Genomic DNA, 22,141 nt, shown 5'->3' with positions numbered 1-22,141 from the left:
CGGGAATAACATGTTCGGAGCTGGTGGGGGCTGGGGTCAGCGGGAGAGCACCTGCTAGGGGGCAGTGAGTCTCAGCTCAGGCTGATTGTGGACGTGTGCAACTGTGGCCCGGTGTGACTTCATCCAACTATTTTCCGAAAGTAACTAGAGATGCTACATCTCGTAGAAATAATCATACTTCATAGATGTTGGCAAATGATTCTGTAAGATGTTCACGATAAGCAAGCATGCTAGGGAGTCAGATTTGGCCTGCAGAGAACCAGTTTGTAATCCCAGGTTAAGAGATCATTTATTCATTCTGCAGGTATTGGAGTGCCCACTGGAGGTGTTGGGGTGCAGGAGACAGACCTGGTGCAGGACATATTGAGCTTAGTGTCAGTAGGGTGTGGTCTGTGCTCTGAGAGGAGCCCCACCTTGAGGCATGACGGAGCACTTCCTGGAGGAAGTGGAAGTCTCGTGGATGTATCAGTCAGCTAGGGCTGCTGAAGTCCAAAGTCAAGGTGCTGGCAGTGTGGTGCTCCCTCTGAAGGCCCTAGGAAAGATCTGTTACATGCCTCTCTCCAAGCTTCTGATGTGTCCTGCACTCCATGTTCCTTTGTGCTATGGACTGAATATTTCTCTCCCCCTCCATTCATATGTTAAAGCCCGATCCCCACTGTGATGGTATTTGGAAGGGGAGCCTTTGGGAGGTGATTCAGTTTAGTGGTGGTCATGAGGGTAGGGCCCCCATAATGGGGTTAGTGCCCTCATAAAAGGAGACATGAGAGGGCTTGCTTCTCTCTTTGCTTCTGACATGTGAAAACATGAGAAGACAGCCATCTACAAATTAGGAAGGGGCTCCTCACCAAACCCCAGATCCACCAGCACCTTGGCCTCTCAGCCTCCAGAACTGTGACACTTTACATTTGCTGTTCAAGCCACCCAGCCTGTGGTATTTTGTTATAGCAGCCCGAGTTAAGACACCTGGTTTGCAGACCCATCACTCCAACCTCTGCCTCTGTCTTCACATGATATTTTCCTTCTGTGTCTCTGTCTCTGCGTGTCTTCTCTTCTCATAAGGCACCAGTCACGCTGGATTAAGGGCCCACCCTATGCCAGTTTGACCTCATCTTAACTTGACTGCATCTGCAGAGACCCTGTTTCCAAGTCAGGTCACATGCAGCGTTGAACCTATCTTTTGGGGGGATACAGTTCAACCCGCAACAGATATGTAGAGTAGGCAGGTGAGATTTGGGGAAGAGTACCCTGGTAGAGGGAACAGCAGGTGCAAAGGCACCTCCAGAGGCAGAAAGATGCATGTTGAGTTTCAGGAAATTAACTCAGCAGAGCTAGAGTGGAGAGTGGCCATGAGATGCTGCTGGGGTGGTTCCTGCCGGGCCTCTCGACTTGTGTGGAAAGGTCAGGCAGGGTTGGTTAGGCTGCAGTCAGAGATGAACGCCCAAATCTCAGCGGCTTGACCTGGTACAGTGTCATTTCTTGCTCATGTCAAGTCTGTCTTAGGTTGAGTGGCTTTTCTCCATCACGTGGCCGTGCTATGCAGAATGCATGGTCCTTGGGGGAAGCTAGGTCCGGGGGAGGCCCCTGGTCTCACCTGCCCAGGCCTGGAAGTGACCCGTCTGCTCACAGACCACACAACCAGGGAGGCTGGCGGGGAGCACAGATTTCTGTGAGTCCCCACTCTCTCTCTCTCTCTTTCACCAGAATTTGGAGTTAGGATTCCATCCTCAGGACACTGGGAAGCCCATTCCCACTCGGAGTGAAGATCCAACTTGCATTTTAGAAAGTAGCCTCCAGGGGCGCCTGGGCAGCTCAGACGGTTAAGCGTCTGACTTGGGCTCAGGTCATGATCTCACAGTTTGTGGGTTCGAGGTCCACATCGGGCTCTGTGCTGACAGCTCAGAGCCTGGAGCCTGCTTTGGATTGTGTCTCCTTCTCTCTCTCCCCTTCCCCTGCTCACACTGTCTCTCTCTCTCTCTCTCAAAAATAAACATTAAAAAAAAAAGTTTCCTCCAGCTGGAGCCAGCCTCAGCCGTACAGCAGGGGGGTGGCCCATGGAGCAGTGTCGCGTGGACTGGCCACATCAGCCACCACACAGTTGCAACTAATTCCTGCAACTTCTACCTTGCAGCCCCTGCCAGGAAAAAACAGGAAAAAAAGAAAAAAGGAGAATGTGAGAAAAATTAAGTCATGTACAGTCGACCCTTGAACAACATGGTTTGAACAGTGTGGATCCACTTATATGCAGTTATTTTTTTTTTGATAAATACAGTACAGTACTGTGAATGTAATCTCTTCCTTATGACTTTCCTAATAATGTTTTTCTGTGTAGATGCTCACTCGATTGTAAGAATATAACATGTAATACACATAACACACAAAGTATGTGTTAATTGGGGGCACCTGAGTGGCTCAGTGGGTTAAGTGGTCAACTCTTGATTTCGGCTCAGGTGATGATTACACGGTTGGTGAGTTCGAGCTCCACGTTGGGCTCCGTGCTGACAGTGTGGAACATCCTTGAGATTCTCTTTTCCTCCCTCTCTGCCCCTCCTCTGCTTGTGCTGTCTCTTTCTCTCAAAATAAACTTTAAAAAAGTGTATGAGTTAATTGGTTATATTATAGGTAAGGCTTCTGGTTAACAGTAGGCTATTAGGAGTTCAGTTTGGGGGACAGTCAAAAGTTGCATGCAGATTTTTGACTGTGGAGGGGGTCAGCACTCCTCACCCCTGCATTGTTCAAGGATCAACCGAAATTTTAAAAACTTTCAAAATGCATTTTGAGTCTGTTCTCTCTGTTCTAGGTTAGTTACTGTATATATTCTTACACACACAGATTGCCGGACAGCCTGAATACCCAAAGCCAGGAGGCTGTACTGTATGGGCCTATTAAGGGAATTTCAGGGGTAACTGGGCTCCTTGCTGATTTGAGAACCTCAATGACATAAAAGATGTCCTCTGCTCATTGTGGGAGGGGGGATGGGCCAAATGGGTAAGGGGCATTAAGGAATCTACTCCCAAAATCATTGTTGCACTATATGCTAACTACCTTGGATGTAAAATAAAAAAATAAATTAAGGGGCGCCTGGGTGTCTCAGTTGGTTAAACATCTGACTTCAGCTCGGGTCACAATCTCACAGTCCATGAGTTTGAGCCCCGCGTCGGGCTCTGGGCTGATGGCTCAGATCCCGGAGCCTGCTTCCGATTCTGTGTCTCCTTCTCTCTCTGCCCCTCCCCCATTCATGCTGTCTCTCTCTGTCTCAAAAATAAATAAAAACGTTAAAAAAAATTAAAAAAAATAATTAAAAAAAAAAAAGATGTCCTCTGCTCAGGGTCTATAACTGGGACCCAATAACAAGAGTGGGATCCTCGGATCAAAGGGACTTCCTGCTGCTTCCAAAGAGCCAGGTGCCCTGCCTCAGTCAGAAACACCCTTGGAGGCAACCTGAAAGTATGCTGTGCTGAGACCGACCCCCTCTTGTCTGCAGTTCTTTAGAGTTTATAAGTTCTAAGTCATTGCTTCATTTGAGCCTCAGAAAAATGTAATCTGATATGAGATCTAATTTGTTTTATTTTTTGAACTTTTTTTTAAAGTAAAAAAAAAGTTTATTTATTTATTTTGAGAGAGAGACAGAGAGAGAGTGCGAGTGAGCACCAGGGAAGGGCAGAGAGGGAGAGAATCCCAAGCAGGCTCCGCTCTGTCAGTGCAGAGCCTAGTGCCCGGCTTGAAGTCACGAACCGTGAGATCATGACCTGAGCCAAAAGCAAGAGTCTGATGCTTTACTGACTGAGCCACCCAGGTGCCCCAGCGGCTACAATTTTAGATGCAATTTCACGTGTTTTGTTGTATAAATTACGGATACCCTCACACAAAAATTATTGTGAAGCTCCAATAAAGTAATGTCGGGGAAAGCATTTTGCAAACTGTGAAGCACTGTCCAAATGTTGTCATCCTCAGACTTGACATGTCATGGAAAGTGTTTCCTAAGATGTGCTAAAGGAATCCATGTGGACAAGAGCAGGAGATTAAGTGAATGTATGCCCTCATCATTAGTTACGTTGTGTGGCTGCATTTAGACTATTTGACTTTGAACTTCATTGCCTGTATTATCCTCACTGTTGGGGCAGCTGTGTCCATCATTCCCTGTGAGCCACATCCCTGACCCTTATTTCTGTGGGTGGGCACAGGCTGGGGTGGAGGTCGGGTGGGGAGTTTGTTAAGGTCTTCCTGCAAGCCTTACTATCAGATTTCAATGACATGACCACAGTTTTACGGAGATATGTGAATTCCAGTTGTGGAACATAGCCAGAAAGTGAAGCAGTCAGCTGGGCCCTGGGGTGACCCAGAAGGTATTTGCTCATCTGGATGGGTGGAGGGGGGGGGTCGGTGGGGGCTGCTGCTCTAGTTGGTTGATACCTTGGGGGAATCCAGTGCTGGGTGACCAAATCTTCAGATGTTCTGAAGTCCATTATTTTTTCCCAATGGGAAACTGTCACATTTTTCATTCTCAGTGCATCTCCACTGGCTGGTTGGATAAGGGAGTGAGTTTTGGGCCACAGCTCAGCTCTGGATTTCCATATAATTTGTGATGGTATCACCTTCCAGAAGGTTGTTAGCAGACTAGATAAGAAAACAGAACCCCCAGCTCACCACACCGGGCCTGGCTGCAGAAACTCAGGGAGGAAATGTCAGCTTCTTGGGCTCTGTTGTCATTTGGCAATCCCCAGGCTGCAGAGGCTGTAATACTGGTCCATTTGGGGCCTGGTCACCCATTATGATTAACAGAAATCACGCAGGCCTTTCAAGTTTGGTGGTCAAGAATATCCAGTTAAGGGGTTTTGTATATTGGAAAAAGAGAACCATCCCTCCCGGCCTCCAACTTCGTGATTTCAGGGAAGTGGTATATTTCTCTTAAAAATAAATTTCAGGGGCACCTCAGTGGCTCAGTTGGTCGCGCATCCGACTTCGGATTTTGGCAAAGGTCATGATCACAGGGTTGGTGAGTTCAAGCCTGACTTCGGGCTCTGTGCTGACAGCGTGAAGCCTGCTTGGGATTCTCTCTCCCTCTCTTTCTGTCCATCCCCTTGTGCTCGCTCGCTGTCAAAATAACTTAAAAAAATTTTTTTCAGCAGAAATAAATGAACTAACTTAAGTGAAAAATTTTAATACGAAGTATAAAAAACAACGCTTATCGTCTAGGTGCTGCCGGACGACATAAGACTGGAGAAGACCATGGTCCCAACCTTTCTCCCGCCACATCCTGCCTGCCGGAACACCACTGGCACCAGACGCTCGGCGGGCTCCACCCCCTGTCCGCTTCTGCCACTGGGGGAAGCAGCAGAAAGGGCGGGAGCAAGGGACTTGTGAGGGCACCAAGGTCAAAGGGGAGGGCGAGTTGCGTCCCAATCCCTTCGAGCCCTGGCGGAAGGCCTTCGGGGAACCCTGGGCGGCCCATCTCGGCAGCCCGAGTTCTGCCACTTCCAGCCAAGCGACCTTGGTTTGCGAGACTTCCTAGAGACCAGTTTCCTCTTTTGGGAAAATAAGAGTGGCCGAAGCTACTGTGCTGGGATGGGGCGCATCGGGGCAAGAGACTGCAGCCTCACAGAGAAGAGACCGTCTCGGGCCCCTCGGCCACTGGGCTCGCGCGGCCATTCGCTCGGGACAAGACCGTGGTCCCGCTCCGCCGCGGCAACCCTCCGCAAGGCCCTGGCTCGCGCGGGTTCTAAAATGAGGACAAAAGCCCGCCCGGATTTAGCGTGCGCGCGCCGCTGAGGCCAATGGGACGCCGGCGCGGGGTTGAGTGACGGGCTGGCGTAGCCAATGAACATGCGCCTTGTTGCGAGGTGGGCCCGGCCCCGGCATTATAAAGAGCGCCACGAGTCGGCATTGTCAGGCGGCGGCACCGCGCGGGCCCGAGCGAGCTGTGTTGATCGGTGGTCTCCGTGCGGCGCGGCGGAGGAGGGGGACGCGAGGTCGCGGCAGCTCCGTCGGCGGACGGAGGCGAGGCCCGGCAGCGCGGGCGTGAGCGCGGCCGAGCCCGCGGCGCCTTCCCTGCGGGTGGGGACGAGCGGGCCCCGCGGCGTCATCGGCGCGAGGTGAGCGGCCGGGCCCGCGGGCGGCGGGCGGGAGCTGGGTGGGAGCAGCGCGGCCTTGACGCGCCGTGGTCGCTCGTTGCAGGAGCCGCCGCGCCCCGGCCTAGCATGTCGGAAGCGGGTGAGGAGCAGCCCATGGAGACCACGGGCGCCACCGAGAACGGACACGAGGCCGCCCCCGAAGGCGAGTCGCCGGCGGGGGCGGGCACCGGGGCCGCGGCGGGCGCTGGAGGCGGGAGCGCGGCGCCCCCGGCCGGCAACCAGAACGGCGCCGAGGGCGACCAGATCAACGCCAGCAAGAACGAGGAGGACGCGGGGTAGGTGCGGCCGCAGGCCGACCGGGGCGCCGCCTTTGTTCCGGGGCCGCCTTTTGTTGGCGCCACGCGGCGGGGGGAGGGGCGGGCGGGAGGCCGGGGCCTGCTCGCGGCCCGCCGCCCGGCCCCGCTGCGCCCGCCGCGCCGCCGCTCGCGCCGGAGTTTGCAGGAGTTTGTTGGGTCGACTTTGGCGCCGCCCCGGGGCCGCTCGCGCGGGGCTGGGGGCGGGCGGCCCGAAGGCGGGGGGTGGGGGGGGATAGTGCCCTCGGACCCGGGGCCGAGGCGGCCTCGGGCTCCGCGGGGCTGCGTGGGCGGAGTTGGCGCGCGCCCCGGCGGCGGCCTCCCTCCCCCACCCCGCGGAGGGCGGAGTCACGGTCTGAACGCGGTCTCCGGCCCCCGGAAGCCTCGAGTTCCTTGAGGGCGAGTTCTCGAGGGTGGGGAGGACGGGCAGGGACGGCAGCCTTTTGGTACTTGGCTTGGTAGTCAAAAGACTTCCAGTTATGAGTGTTTCGGGGGCTTCTAGCCCAGGCTAAGAGTGCTCTTCTTTGCCCAGTCTGGGGCTGCTCCGTTAGGGTCAAGGTTGTTTGGGAGGGTAGTGAAGATTTGTTAGTACATTCCAAGGGCAGTACCCTCCCTTGGGGACATTAAGGGTACATCTTTGACCGGATGGCCACCTTGTTTACAACCCTTACAGTGAAGGTTCTGTCAGGGCCAGCCCTTCTAAAATCACAAGGCTTCTTGTAAGACTTGTTGGCACGTGTCTTTACCATTTCAGAAAAATGTTCGTTGGTGGCCTGAGCTGGGATACCAGCAAAAAGGACCTAAAGGATTATTTTACCAAATTTGGAGAGGTCGTTGACTGTACAATAAAAATGGACCCCAACACTGGCCGGTCAAGAGGGTTTGGGTTTATCCTCTTCAAAGATGCAGCCAGTGTGGAGAAGGTAAGCTTCGTATTTGATGTCAACACTCTTAAGTGTATCTAAGAGGATATCATTCTTAGAGTGTGATTAGTTTGTGTGTGCTGTAAGTGGCTGAGGGCTTTGGCAACAGCAGAGGTGAGGAACTTTCTTGTTTTTTTTGAAGGAATTAAAAATGCAGATTGGGTAGAGCGATGGGTATGGACTAGAGTGGTCCAGGAAGATTATAGCTGGTGTTTATTATGTTTTAATGCCTACTCTGGGCATTGCTGAAGCAGATGCTTTATTGTGGGGATTAGAAAACAGTCCAGGGTTGCTATGAAATAAGGCATTATTTTAGGCCCAATTTGCAGAAAACAGACTCAGAAGTTTAAGTAGAAGAGCTCACACAGCTAGAAAGGGGTGGATTCCAACCTATACTCTAGATACTGCTGCTTTACTCCTGAAAGAGACCGGCTTTAAACCGAGACTGGGCAGGGAAGGTGATGGGGGGGTAGCTATACTTGAAGTTTGGAGAAGTTGAGTTGGTAAGTCAGGTTCGGTGTAGAGTTTGGAGGGGACATACACATTTTGTGTACCAGTGTTGGGGTCTTTGTGTCTTAAAGAGAAGGGCCTTGTTCAGGGTCATGCTGCTGAGTTAGAACCTAATGTCCTTCTGTTGGGACAGGTCCTAGACCAGAAGGAACACAGACTGGATGGCCGTGTCATTGACCCCAAAAAGGCAATGGCCATGAAGAAGGACCCGGTAAAGAAAATTTTTGTGGGGGGTCTGAATCCTGAAGCCACCGAGGAGAAGATCAGAGAATACTTTGGCGAGTTTGGGGAGGTGAGTGTGTCACTCAGGGAGCTGTCTGCTGGTTGCCCTGAGGTTGTGGTCTTCCGGGTTCTTGGCAGCCTTGGCTGGCTCTAGCCGTCCTCAGCAAGGCTTCTTGTTCATTCTGGCCTTTGTGGGTCTTTTCTCCTGGGAGTTCCCTATGGGTCCTGGGGTGGGAAGAGGTGTTGGTTCTGAGCTTTGTGTATGTTTACAGATTGAGGCCATTGAGCTTCCAATGGATCCAAAAACGAACAAAAGACGAGGCTTTGTTTTCATCACCTTCAAAGAAGAGGAACCTGTGAAGAAGGTTCTGGAGAAAAAGTTCCACACCATCAGTGGAAGTAAGGTAAGGTGTCACGAGCTCTGTATCTGGCCACCTGCTGGCGAATTGGCTTTTACAGGTGTGGGTTAGGAGGTGGACTCTCTAGGGCAGTCTGACCCGACTGTTTTTCTGTAGCGTCTGCTTTCCTGATTGGGGCAGATGGTCCTGCCCTTCAGGGGGTTCCTAGGCCGGTAGAATTGGCAGAAACACAGGATGTGTGGGAGGAAGGAGAAAGGGTGGTTTCTGTGGGGTAGAGGGTGTTGAGTAGCCCCTTTGATTTCTGATTGAAAGCTAGAGGTCAAGGTGTTCTGAATGTAGTCTGAGGCGAATAGGGCCTGTAGTTAAGGTTTCAGAAGATTCTAGAACTTCTGTCATCTAGCAGTTCCCTGTGAAGTCTTTTACTGCTCTGGAGCTTATTATCTCCTGTCTCGCCACAAACAGATCTTTGTTCACTTCCACCCCCTTTGGATGCTGGTTTAGTGAACTCCCACCCCAGATGAAGATTCTTTCCAAAGCTCCCAGGGTTTCAGTGAGCTGGCATCCATGGCCAGTTTTACCTTAAATGAGCTCAGTGCTGTGCAGGGAGAACTGCAACCCTTTCCTCTGAACTCTGGTCAGGCCAGAGGTAGTTTGTCTCAGGTATTCTCCAGGTGGCTTAGGAGGCAGTTGAGGGTGTGGCCTGCTGTGGCAGGGTGTGGCAGGCCCTGAGCCACAGGAGCAGCCAGATAAGGTGGGACGGGTAGGGTGGGGCTTCTGGAAGTCTTAATCTTGGCTGGGAAGTTAGACTGGATTCAGGATTGGGCCCTTAAATGATGTTGAGTCCTAGGAGCAGTTGGGTAAGAGCTCGCTCATTCATTGTTCCTCCGGTGGACAATGAATGACACAGAGGTCTTTTTTTTCTGTGTCTTAACTGTGAACTGGATAGGAAGTGTCTGTAAGGTAGTAAATTATAACTGGTAGTGGGTTCTGAAATAAATGTATTTGGCATTTTAATTCAACAGAAGACATCAGATGGCATCATTTGAGGGGGTAGCTTGTTAATTTTTTTGAGTTTTGAGGGAGAGTATGCTTGTATGGTGATACATTATGTTTTTTTTTCTTGGTCCTAATTAGGGAGGTATATGTGCCCAGGTATTTTCTTTAAAAAGTAAACTCCTGATTTAATTAGGAGCACTGGGAGGTCCTGGACTCTCATAGCACACACAGTGGGCAAATTTTTGAGCAAAAAAAAGGATTCTTTGCGTCCTAAGGGGACACAGATTCCTGGCCCTTCTTGACAATAGGCCAGTGGTTGGGGAAGGTGGGGGTGGAGCCGTAGGGCCTCAGGGAAGCCTTGTCCTGAGCTTCAGTGGTTTTCATCCTCCAAGCTGAAGGTCACCACCTCAGTGTATTTGAGTGGGATGCTTCGTTTCTTCTGTAAGAAAAAAAAAATTGAGAAAGGTGGTTTCTTTTTTTTTTTGTTTCTCCTATAAGGCTTCTTATTTGGGAAGCCACCTCTCACCCCCCTTGCCCAGTAGGACCAGGCTGGCATCAGACTTGACCCTTGATGTGGGATCTTGCTACACTGGGTTGGCATTGGCCTCGCTGTCCATCCTCCCAGTTAGACACAGAGCTGCCCCTGAGCAGCCATCAGCAGGCCTGGGGTTGTATCTATCATCCCCAGTAAGTTCTCTGGGGAAAGGTTTCAGCCAAAGACCCTAGTAAGTTCTGGTCTATCTAGATTTTAGTTGTGGTCCTGAGAGTTTCTAGCCTACACGTGGCTTCCGACTTGAGCATATTTTGTTTTGGGGCAGGTGGTCGCAGGTGGCTATCTGAAGGTTTGTCAGCAAAGGTCTTTGTCCACAGTCCCTGCCCGGAGTTTGTCATGGTGGCCTGACCCATTGTCTTCTCTGCTTTCAGTGTGAAATCAAGGTGGCCCAGCCCAAAGAGGTGTATCAGCAGCAGCAGTATGGCTCTGGGGGCCGCGGGAACCGCAACCGAGGGAACCGAGGCAGTGGCGGTGGTGGCGGAAGCGGAGGTGAGTGGAACCCGGATGAAGAAGGGTCCCTGCCTGTGTGGAGCTTCTGTGCCTATCTCAGGGCTCACCCTGGCTTCCGGGGCATGGTGCACCGGGGCGAGTCACATCGGCTCTGCTGCTGCTTGGAATGGAAGAGCCTGGCTTTCTCATGGCCTGGGGTCCTAGGGCAGAGGGGCGATTGCGTTGCATTTGGAGGGGTGGGGGGCACAGGGTGCACTTGTCTCCACGGCTGTCCCGAGTCTTGGTACACCCGTGGGTGGGCGGGCAGAAGGTAGGGCAGGGCTGTGCCAGGCGCTTTACCTCCTTCTGTCCAGGCCCCTCTGACTCCAAAGCCTGAACTTCATCCTTTTTAAGGCCGAGCTGCCGGGGAGGGTGGGGGTGAGGAGAGGGAGATCGAGTGAGAGTGAGCTCCTATCTCTTTTGCCCTGAGTGAAGTCAGTGTTCAGTCCTATCCCGGCCTGCAGCTCACAGGCTCGGGTCACAGATGCAGGGCCGGGCCTGGGGCCCTCCACACTGGGACGGCAGTCCCTTGGCTTCTATCTCCCGAGTTGCCATTAGCAGCCCCGCCACCCAAAGGGCAGGATTTCCTCCATCCTAGCTCCTGCGTGTGCTAAATGGTCCACGGGCCCCTGTGCCCGCTCCCCCCACAGGTCAGAGTCAGAGTTGGAATCAGGGCTACGGCAACTACTGGAACCAGGGCTACGGCTACCAGCAGGGCTACGGGCCCGGCTATGGCGGCTACGACTACTCGCCCTATGGCTATTACGGCTACGGCCCCGGCTACGACTACAGTAAGTAGGAGAGAGGGAGGCCCCGTCTGCTCACCCACCCTGGGAGGCAGGACAGACAGCTCAGGGGCCACTGGCAGCAGGGGCTTTGGAGTCGGACAGGCTGGGCTGTGTGTGGTCCGGCTCGGCCACTAGAGCTCCCCGGTTTTGAGCTCTTGAGCTTCTGGGCCTCAGGAAGGTGGGGCACGGACAGACCCCTGCCGGACGGGGCTGTAGGCTCCGGCGAGGATGCATGTCAAGCGCCTGGCACAGGGGTAAACGCTCAGTAAGTCGTAGCTGCTATCGTTGTTGTTCTTGTCCCTAGGTCAGGGTAGTACAAATTACGGGAAGAGCCAGCGACGTGGTGGCCATCAGAATAACTACAAGCCGTACTGAGGCTTCGGCAGGATGCCCGACCGATCGCACACGCTTTGTTTGGATATTGAGTGAACACAATTATGTACCAAATTTAACTTGGCATACTTTCTATGGCCTGTCCCATGTGCATCTTATTTAAAATTTCCCCCCTGGAAATCACTCTCCTGTTGACTACTTCCAGAGCTCTAGTTGTTGTAGGCAGCGTGTGGGGTCTCTGAGGCCAGAGCGGCATTATGGGCTGATTTTATTCCCGGGTTACCCAGAGCCAGATTGGAGGGTCTGCTTCCTGCTGCCGCTCTGCAGCCTGGACCTGTGGACCCTGGTTGTAAAGAGTAAACTGTATCTTAGGAAACCAGTGTCACCTTTTTTTCACCTTTTAATTTTATATTATTTGTGTCATACATTTCCTGTTAATGGAAGTGTTAATTTTACTGTACTTTTTGGTACCTTTTGGGAATCTAATGTATTGTAAGGTATTTTACACGTGTCCTGATTTTGCCACGACCTGGATATTGAAGCTATCCAAGCTTTTGAAATAAAAATTTAAAAACCCCCAAAGCCTGGGTGAGTGTGGGGTGTGCTGTGGAGGAGAGCGGGGAAGGGCCAGGTGCTCCTGAGCCTTCGAAGCTCCAGTACCCTCCGTGACCTAACAGCAGTCCTGTCCGGCACGGCCATAGCCTGTCAGCCACAGGGTACTGCTGCTCAGCTGCTTTTAATGATCTGGCCCTGCCCTTCTAGAAAAAAGTTCAGTGATTCAGAGTGAAGGCAGCTGTTCAAGGGAGTGAAGGTGGTACAGTGAAGGATGCCCCAGCGCAGCAGGACGTTGGGGCACCTTCAGACATCTCTCCTTACCCTGCCAATGAAAATAGGATCCCGTCTCCCAGTGAGGACAGTATGGTCCCGTAGACCAAGGCAGTGTCATAGGAGCCGGCTCGATTTGGACACGAGGGTCCCCTCCTGGGTGGTGTAGTATAGCCCACCCTGCCCTGGCAGAGCCGGTCCGCTGCCTGGATTGGGACGCCCAATCAGGCTGGTTGTTAAGGCCTGAGACTAGCTGGCTGCAATAGGCGGCAGTGGGCTAGGGCCCTAGATGGATGAAGCCTGGTAAAAAAGAATTTTGTTTTCCATCACTTCTAGAAGGAACTGGCTACTTCTAGGAGGAAAGTGCTACTCTTGCTTTCTCATGTCAGCTATCAAATGCAAGTATTGGAGATTTTTCTGGCAGGGTGTCTGGAAAGGGCCCATTGTTTCAAGCCTATCTGGGGGAAGGGAACATCACTTGGAACAAAATGTTAAGAGAAAGCTTTGGCTTTCTGAGTGAAGGAGCCACCGCTGATGGCAAAGAACCCAGGTGTGGGTCTCGAGAAGCAAAGCCCACTCACCCAGAGAAGAACACCACTCCACAGGGCTGCCTCAGGGCTGGAGCCGCAGTGTCTCACAACTTCTCACCTTTTCTTCCATGTCTGAAAAACATCACAAAGGCACCCAAACAAGTTAACCTTTCTCTAGTGTCCAAGCTTCTTGGTTGATATTCTGGACATCGAGCCCACCAGCCTGTCTGGCCCCTTGCCCCATGTACATGGGCCACCAAGCCATTTTTCCTGAGACTTCAGGCTCAACTGCAGCGCCCCCTACACACAAAAGCTAAGCTAGCTAGTCAGCCTCTCCTCCCCTGGGCTCCCCATGATTACACTCCCTACGGCGGGTCCCACACCACCTCCAGTTGTGTCTGCTGGGGGAGGTGAGGGGCCACCTGTGGGGCTGCTTTCATGTCTACCAGGAGATGGGATCTTGCCTACTTTGCCCACTGTTGCTCCTCCCAGCCCTACACACACAGCACTGCCTTAGTGCATTCTAGATTGCTTTGTAAGTGCACTTAGGGGACACCCTGGACTGACCTTGATGTTCCTGTGGGATTGGGAATGTGGAGAGGAATCTCCTTTTGCATTTAATCAGTCCTGGCTACAAATCTCATTCCAATAGCTCTGCAGCTGAGGGTCCCCTAGCCTTCAAGTAAGGCACGAAGTTCCTGCCATCTACCTTCCATGGTTTTACTGATCCATGGTGGGGTTTTCCATTGTAGTTAGCTTGTCCCGTGTCTGCATGAGTGCCACCCTGGCAGGATGGTGAGTGCCCTAGTTCCTGCCTACTTGCTCCTCAGGAAGGCCCTCTAGGCACAGCCAGGGAAAGGGGTGGCTTGGGTTTCCGGGACCCCTCCACACCTCAGCTCCTTGTTCCCTCCGTCTCTTCAAAGACTCCTGGCTTGCTGTTGAGCCCCTTTCCTGGGCAGGCTGGAATGTCCTGGCTATTGGCTGCAGGTTGAGCTCTAGAGACCCTCCTTGGGCTCCCAGCTTACTTGTCAGGATGGCATCCATCTTGGCCACCACATGTCGTGCATTGTCCACACTGAAGCACATCGGGGGTTTAAACTTGAGGACGTTCCTCCCTGGGCCATCAGTGCTCAGCAAAATGTAGTTCTCCTTCATCCTGTGAGGACAGGATATGGCAGAGCCTTCTCTCCCGGGTTCCAGCCACACTACCCTTGGAGCCCCGCCACAGGTGGGTTCCCACCAGGACACAGGACTGGCTGCCTCTTCCCAAACACCTACCTGCCCACCCTTTGTAGCCCAGCATGAACAGCTCCTACCTAGGGTGCCCTGCACCTGTTCCTGAGTCTGCTGCCTCCCCCACCCAGGGCAGGGGCCTCACCTTGTCCATCCCGGAGTTCCTGTCTAAGCCAAGACTACCACAGCTACGATGTAGACAGCAAGCATCCTTGCACTTACTGGTGTTACAAACTGGTACAGTGAACCCGACATACTCCCTTACCTGGCTTCGTAATTTCCCTGCCAACCTTGTTTCTGTTTTCTTCCCGTAAGTAATCTTGAAATCCCAGAGGACTATGCAGTTTTAATTTTCCATTTCTTTTTAGGGAGATGACTTCACCCTTAGTTTTACCAGTTTCTAAGAACCTTCATATCTCACATGTACAGCTTTTAAACTAGGAAGGTGATTTGGCCAGAAAGGAGACTGAGCTGATGGTTATTTCACATTCTCTGACCCCCACTTCCATTCTTTTTTTTATTCCTTTTGTTATTTTCAAGTCTTGCCAGGAACAGACTGTGTCCTCAGTCTGCCTTCTGGCTCCTTTCTTCCATACGTTCTTCCTGGCATGGACTATGGTTGTACTAGAAAGAACAAGGTCCATACTTCACATCTGGCTGTGCCACCTACAAGCAGGCCAACTGTGGGTACACCACCTGCCCCTGGTTCCAGTTTTCTCCCTGAACTGGAGAACTTGCGTGAGGTGGAAGAAGTCAGGCCTGGCTCCAGGTCTGGCCCCCTCCTCCCACAGCTTCTGGGTTCTGAGGCTCCGTGGGGGGAGGGGGAAAAGGAGGTGTGGTGGGTGAACTGGTGGGTGTGCCCAGCCAGCAGAGGCGGCGGGGCCGGGACCCCCCAAAAAAGGGGTCAGTCTCAAAATCTGGAGGAGGAGAACATTTTTACATCATTACTGTTCGTGGGTTACCAAAATCGAACAATGTGCATTTCACACTGAATAGGGACACACCAGAAGGGTTTCTCAAGGTGGGGGAAAGGGGTAGGAGTAGGGAAGGGTGATAGAAAGGGAGTAGCAAGGGGAAGGGTCCTGAGGCTCAGGTCCTGGATGGGATCAAGTGCAGGAACATGCAGATGGGCTGGGGTGGGAGACTTGGGAGTCCGGAGATGCGCGGTCACCCAGATGCCTTGCACCTGTCCATCTCAAACCCACTGCTCTGGGGGACAGGGAGCCTTGAGTCTGCTTCTGTCTCAGTCCCTGATGTGGCTCTGGAGAAGCTTCTTCCCCTCCGGCAGCCCAGGTCTGAGAAGTGTGACTTTTGGGCCCTGTGGCTTTGGTGTTCTAGGCTGGGAATGGCCTGCACCCATCTGAAGCTTTTGCAGCCACACACGGGCCACAGAGCTGATGCAGCTGCTTTCCCTGGCTGGAGAGCCAGGGGGCGCACAGATGGGTGGACCATTCCCTGCTCAGGCCCAGGTGCCCACTCTGCCTGGGAACACGGTGACAACAGAAGTGAGAGGGAGGCTCTTGGTCAGGGCCTTAGACGCTGCAAAGGTAACTCGTCTGAAGAAAAAATACCTGGACACCACGTAATTGGCCTCGTCAGTTGCTGGTGTCCTGGTTGCCTCATCTTTGATCAGGTCCACACCGATGAAGAGCCCAGTGCCCCTGGAGCAGAAAGATAATGTCTTAGGAGGCCAGGCCCAAGGGACCACGGTCCTGGGCCTCAGCCGAGCCTCTGTCAGCTCTGGGGCTGTTCCTCGGCCTTTTGGGGAGGCTAAGGGGAGGCTAAGTGCCGTAGGGACTCTCAGAGGGTGGTGACCCAGTTCTAGGAAGTAACTGATGGGAGGGACCCCAGGGGTATCAGAGGAAAGGTTGGGGGTCCGAGCCTAGTTTGATCCTGGTTTTCCCTTCCCTAGAAGCACCATTCTGGACAAGAGCACCTCTCAGTGCTTTAGTTCTGTGGAGCAGAGAGAAAAATCCCGCCCCCCAACCCCAACCCAGGTGGTTAGGTGATACAAGAACCTCCCCCACTTGGCCCCTAGCAGCTGCCCTGAGCCTCACCTGACGTCCCCGATGATGGGATGTTTGGCTTTCTGCTGTCTGAGGAGCTCCATCAGGAAGCTGCCCACTGAGGCGGCGTGGGCCTGCAGCTGTTCCTTCTCTAGGACGTCCAGGACGGCCAGGCCCACGGCGCAGGACACCGGGCTGCCTCCAAACTGAGCCAGGGCACAAAGGGCGTGTCAGATACTCAGGAAAGTGGGCTGTGCCTCAGGGAGCATGAGGGCAGAACTGCCACCCACGTTCCAAGGGCAGCGACGAGCACAGGCCTGAACCCCTCAGAATTCAGGGGACTCGGGCAAATGGGGTTCTCCTGAAGCCCCCGTGGGCTGTCCTGCCTTTCCAGGTGCTGATGTGACTGTAACTCAGGTAAGGCACCCTCAGGGGTACAGGAGGAGCCCCAAGAGGCAGAATCAGAGGAGAGGAGTGGTCATTCCCACAGAGCTGGTTTTTGTCAAGAGGCTTTAGGGCCCCATCTCCCAGGTCAGGGCCAGACCCAGAGCATTGGACTCGTTCCCATCACCTCCTTCAGAGAGGGTCAAGAGCACCATGCTGGAGCCACACCCAGGAAAAGCCACTCTGTCATTTGGCTCAGTGCTCTGTTTGACAGATTTTAGGGTGCAGACCATAAGTCAGCGGACCGTAAGCCACATGTGGCCTGAGGATTTGTTTGTGGCTTGCATGGCATCAAAAGCTTTGAATTAGGTGCTAATGGTAAATATGTATTCTTGACTTAAACCTGGCCTGTCTACACAGGAACTGGCTGTCTGTCCCCTTTGGGCACCCTGACTGCTTGGACTCTCTTCCTCTGCCTGGCTTTGCAGGTGTCTGAGTGGGGACCTGTGTTACAGAAAGTTAGGAGTAAGGCTGTCTCTTGCAGACTATTTTTTTTTTTTAAACATACTTAAAAAGAAAACTATTGAGCTATAGTGTATATACAACAAACTGCATATATTTCCAGTGTATATAGTTCAGTGCAATTTGACAAGTATATAGACCTGTGGAGCCTCCACCACAACGCAGATACCAAACGTTTCCACCACCCCCTGAAAGTTCCTTGTGTCCCTCCACTACTGGCCCAGGCAACCACTTGCTGTCAGTACAGTTTTGTCTTTTCCAGAATGTATGAATGAAATCGCAGAGGATGTTCCCTTCTGTGCTTGGCCGCTTCTGCACAACATGGTTTTGAAAATTTCCTGTCTTATGTGGATCAGTTTGTTCATTTTATTGGTGCTAGTATTCCACGATATGGATGTTGCCATTTGTCTGTGCAATCTCCCGTTAATGGCCCCTTGCGTTATTTTTTTATTTTTTTGGCTATTACGAATAAAACCGTTGAGAACATTTCTAACAAGGCTTTGTGCAAACGTATGTTCTCATTTCTCTTAGGAGTGGAGCTGCTGGGTTGTATGATCAATGTGTGTTGAGCTTTATAAAAAAAACTGTTAAGACTCTTCTGAAGTAGTTGTCTTATCACATTCCCATCATTTGTCTACAAAATTCCAGGCGCTCCCATCCTCAAAAAGGCTTGGAATTTTTTTCTAATGGGTAATGGTGTCTTGCTAGATCATCTTCAAAATCTGTGAGCAGAGTCCCATGCTTGAGAGCATAAGAAGCTTCCTAGGTGAGTCTGCCATGAGGCGGATTTCTAATCCGTCCAAAACAAATTATGTGTGGAACGGACACAGGGGATGGACCAAGGCTACTTACTGTATAGTATTATAAACCATGAACTTGTTAAAAGGTGTGGAGTGTATGTATTATAGCATCTTTTGTTTGGAACCATGACCTGGCCAAGATGCTGAACTGGCACAATAGGTTGACGTGTGGCCCCAAGATCACTCCAGAGGAGCAACAGAAGATGAACAAGGGGCGCCTGAGTGGTTAAGTCTCCGACTGATTGTGGCTCAGGTCAGGATCCCATGGTTTGTGAGATGGAACTCCGCGTCGGGCTCTGTGCTAACAGCGCAGAGCCTGCTTGGGATTCTTCCTCTGTCCATACCCCACATGCGCACACACATGCACGTGCTCTCTCAAAATAAACATTTATTTTATTTTATTTTATTTATTTAACATTTATTTATTTTTGAGACAGAGACAGCATGAACGGGGAGGGTCAGAGAGAGAGGGAGACACAGAATCAGAAGCAGGCTCCAGGCTCTGAGCCATCAGTCCAGAGCCCGACGTGGGGCTCGAACTCACAGACCGTGAGATCGTGACCTGAGCTGAAGTCGGACGCTTAACCGACTGAGCCACCCAGGCGCCCCTCAAAATAAACATTTAAAAAAAAAAAAAAAATGAACAAGTTCTGACATAGTCCTGGAGAATCTAGAAGGTCATGCATACACATAGAGATATGCTCATGCCCTGTGCCATTGCCTTTTCAGGAAAGACCTGAAAAGCTCTAAGCTCTCACCACTGGCTATCTTGAGGCCCTGCAGAAGGAGGAAGTGAAGGCTGAGACAGTTGTAGGCTGCATGGCTGAGTGTTGAAGTCCTGCCCTAACACACGTGGAACCATCTGTCAAAGGCTGAAAGATATTTAAGATATCTGTCCAATCATTAGATGATCAGTAAGCCACCCAAGCAAAGACTAAAGAGATCATGTGTGACACAGAATACAAACTTCACAGACTTAGTTCGGAAAAGGCATTACACAAACAGTAATAAAAAATACCAAATTATAAGGAGGGAAAGTGATTTCCAAAGTTGGTGGATTATTGTCCAGTTTTCAAAAGAAAATTATGAAACCTGCAAGGAAAGAAGAAAGCAGGATTCCTACATGGGGGTGAGGAACAATCAATAGAAACTGTCCCTGGGGAAGCCAAGATGGTGGCCTTCCTAGACAAACATTATATGTTTTTAATTTTAATTTACTTTATTATTTTTTGATGTTTGTATTTGAGAGAGTGAGAGAACGAGCACAAACTGGGGAGGGGCAGAGAGAGAGACAAAATCTGAAGCAGGCTCCAGGCTCTGAGCTGTCCGCACAGAACCTGATGCTGGGCTTGAACCCACAAGCCATGAGATCAGGACCTGTGCTGAAGTCGGATGCTTAACCGACTGAGCCACCCAGGTGCCGCTAGACAAACCTTTTAAATCAGATGTTATGCATGTATGTTAAAGTTGAAACCATACTGCAGGAACTAAAAAAGCAAAGCATGAAAATGACGTCTCACCAAATACAGAATATCATTAAAGAGACAAATTAAAAAAAAATTTTTTTTTTAACGTTTATTTATTTTTGAGACAGAGAGAGACAGAGCATGAATGGGGGAGGGTCAGAGAGAGGGAGACACAGAATCTGAAACAGGCTCCAGGCTCTGAGCTGTCAGCACAGAGCCCGACGTGGGGCTCGAACTCACGGACCACGCGAGATCATGACCTGAGCTGAAGTCGGCCGCCTGACCGACTGAGCCACCCAGGTGCCCCTGACAAATTGTTTTTTAATGTTTATTTTTTGAGAGAGAGAGGGTGCAAACAGGGGAGGGGCAGAGAGAGAGGGAGAAAGAGGATCCAAAGCGGGTTCCACACTGACAGCAGACCGCCCAATGCAGGGCTGGAACTCATGCACTGTGAGATCAGGACCCGAGCCAAAGTCAGGTGCTCAACTGACTGAGCCACCCAGGTGCCCCAAGAGACAGAAATTTCAAAAAAGAACTAAATGGGAATTATGGAGTTGAAAAGCACAGTAACTAATGAAAAATTCACCAGAGAGGCTCAACAGTAGATTTGGGCAAAGAGATGAAGGAATCAGCAGATTTGAAGATCTGTCAATTGAGATAGTCCTGTGTGAAAACCAGAATGAAACCGTGAACAGAGTTTCAGCAACCTGTGGGACACAATGACGCAAACCAGTATTTGCAAATGGGAGTCCCAGGAGGAGAGGAGGAGAGGGAAAGAGACACAAGGACAAGGAAAGTAGGAGAAATGGGTGAAGGTGGTCAAAAGGTGACAAATTTCTAGTTATAAAATGACTACATCATGGGGATGTAATGTGCAGCATGGTGACTGTAGTTAATGATGCTGTATCATATATTTGAAAGCTGCTAAGAGAGTAGATCTTAAAAGTTCTTATGGGGAAAAAAACATACCTGTGGTAATGGATGCTAACTGGACTTGTGGTCACTTTAGAATACAGACAAATAATTGAATCATGTTGTATGAATCTAATATAATACCATATGCCAATTATAGCGCAATTAAAAAAAGAATACTGAAAGCAAGAGAGAAATGACTCACCATATGCAAGAGATCCTCAACAAGATTAACAGCTGATTCCTCATCAGAAACCACAAAGGGCGGGGGCAGTGGGGTGACATATTGCAAGTAATGAAAGAAAAAGATTAGGGCACCCCAGTTGGATAAGCATCTGACTCTTGATTTCAGCTCAGGTCACGATCTCACGGTTTGTGAGATTGAGCCCCGTGTCTGGCTGTGTGCTGACAGTGTGGAGCCTGCTTGGGATCCTCCCTCTCCCTTTCTCTCTGCTCCTCCCCTGCTCGTGTGCTCTCTCTCAAAATACATATATAAACATTAAAGAAAACTTAAAAAATTAAAAACTATGTGTTAGAGAAACTGCATGTTTAAAAAATAAATAAAAATGAAAGGGGGAATGAAGACAATTCCAAATACTGAAAAAATGTGTCACTAGCAGATCTACTTTACAAAAAATACTAACGGTGTTTTTTCAGGCTGAGGTGAAAAGTGATCAGATAGTAACTCAAATTCACATGAAGAAATGAAGAGCACTGGTAAAGACAAAACAAGTGGGTTGAAAGCAAAAGTGTGGAGATGGCACACTGTAAACAGCAGAAGAGCTGGAGGAGCTGTACTAATAGAAGTAAAAGACTTGCAGATCAAAATTGTTCTTAGCAACATTGACAAGTAGTTTCTTATGCCAAAAGAGTCCATCTATCCAAAGGACGTGACCATTACAAACACATTTGTACTTAAAAACAGAGCCCCAAAATACACAAAGTAAGCACTGACAGAACTGAAAGGAGAAATACACAACTCAGTGACAACTGGAGAGTTCAGTCTCTCATTTTCAGTCATTGAGAGAACCCCCACAGAAGATCAACATGGAAACAAGATGTGTGAACAACACTATAAGCCAACTAGACCTAACAGACGCATACAGAGCGGAATAAACAGTCTTCTCAAGTGCATCAATAGGTCAAAGTCACAAGGACCCTTAAAAAAATTTTTTTAATGTTTATTTTTGAGAGAGCGAGCGAGTGGGGGAGGTGCAGAGAGGCACACACAGAATCTGAAGCAGGCTCCAGGCTCCGAACTGTCAGCACAGAGCCCAACATGGGGCTCAAACTCACGCACCGTGAGATCAGGACCTGAGCCGAAGTCGGGAGCTCAACCGACTGAGCCACCCAGGCTCCCCACAAGGGCATTTAAAAATACATATGAATGCCATGGTTTGTGAGATGGAGCCTGCATCAGAGTCTGTTTAGCATTATCTCTCTCCCTCTCTCTCTGCCCCTCCCCCCTCAAAATAAGTAAGTAAAACATTAAAAAAATAGAAAATAAAAATACAGGTTAATGACAATGAAAACACAACATGCCAAAATTTACGGGATGCAGTGAAAGTAGTAATTACATGAAGATTTATGTCTGTAATTACATGTGTTAGAAAACAGATCTCGAATAATCTAACTCCCCCCCTACTAAGAAACTACACAAAAGAGCAATCAAAACCAAAAGCAAGCAGAAGGAAGGGAATCCTAAAGATTGGAGTGGAAATACATGGAAATAAAAACAACAGAAAAAAAAAAAAAACAAAATCAAAAGTTGGTTGAGAAGATAGATAAAATTGACCAACCTCAACTAGACTGCCAAAGATAAATACTTAAATGTCTAAAATTAGGAATGAGAGGACCCATCACTACCAA

The 22,141-nt window shown here is 50.5% G+C and overlaps 2 protein-coding genes across 7 annotated transcripts in view; one reads left to right on the top strand and one right to left on the bottom strand.

The window, feature by feature from the left end:
* The first annotated feature begins 5,876 nt into the window (after nt 1–5,876).
* On the top strand, nt 5,877–12,176 carry HNRNPAB (heterogeneous nuclear ribonucleoprotein A/B). Of its 2 annotated transcripts, XM_023254183.2 has the most exons (8): nt 5,877–6,089; nt 6,172–6,403; nt 7,176–7,344; nt 7,988–8,146; nt 8,349–8,480; nt 10,356–10,473; nt 11,124–11,264; nt 11,566–12,176. In XM_023254183.2, the coding sequence occupies exons 2-8, from the start codon at nt 6,195–6,197 to the stop codon at nt 11,634–11,636; spliced, it is 999 nt and encodes a 332-aa protein (XP_023109951.1). In that variant the 5' UTR covers nt 5,877–6,089; nt 6,172–6,194; the 3' UTR covers nt 11,637–12,176. The 2 variants fall into 2 exon arrangements, with proteins under 2 accessions (XP_023109951.1, XP_023109952.1); XM_023254184.2 differs by lacking the exon at nt 11,124–11,264 and having other exon boundaries at nt 5,878–6,089.
* PHYKPL (5-phosphohydroxy-L-lysine phospho-lyase) overlaps nt 9,417–22,141 on the bottom strand; it is a 38,941-nt gene continuing 26,216 nt past the window's right edge. For 2 of the 5 annotated variants that reach the window (XM_023254182.2, XM_006927528.5), the window contains 5 exons: nt 16,240–16,394; nt 15,754–15,843; nt 13,975–14,105; nt 13,001–13,081; nt 9,417–9,870 (listed from right to left, as the gene is read on the bottom strand). In XM_023254182.2, coding sequence (XP_023109950.1) covers nt 13,032–13,081; nt 13,975–14,105; nt 15,754–15,843; nt 16,240–16,394 — 426 coding nt within the window. In that variant the 3' untranslated portion in view covers nt 9,417–9,870; nt 13,001–13,031. Of the gene's footprint in view, nt 9,871–12,043; nt 14,106–15,753; nt 15,844–16,239; nt 16,395–22,141 lie in introns of those variants that run through there. The other 3 variants (XM_045057599.1, XM_045057592.1, XR_006597792.1) reach the window with 2 other exon arrangements.

Source organism: Felis catus, chromosome A1, assembly GCF_018350175.1.
Source record: "Felis catus isolate Fca126 chromosome A1, F.catus_Fca126_mat1.0, whole genome shotgun sequence".
Lineage (NCBI taxonomy): Eukaryota > Metazoa > Chordata > Mammalia > Carnivora > Felidae > Felis > Felis catus.
The sequence above is the reverse complement of the archived record's forward strand: the minus strand, read 5'-3'. Positions and strand labels throughout refer to the sequence as shown.

Coding starts and splice junctions, on each gene's coding strand:
- HNRNPAB (XM_023254183.2), top strand. CDS start 6,195: ATGTCGGAAGCGGGTGAGGAGCAGCCCATGGAGACCACGGGCGCCACC. Junction 6,404..7,175: donor AAGAACGAGGAGGACGCGGG/GTAGGTGCGGCC, acceptor TTACCATTTCAG/AAAAATGTTCGTTGGTGGCC. Junction 8,481..10,355: donor ACACCATCAGTGGAAGTAAG/GTAAGGTGTCAC, acceptor CTCTGCTTTCAG/TGTGAAATCAAGGTGGCCCA.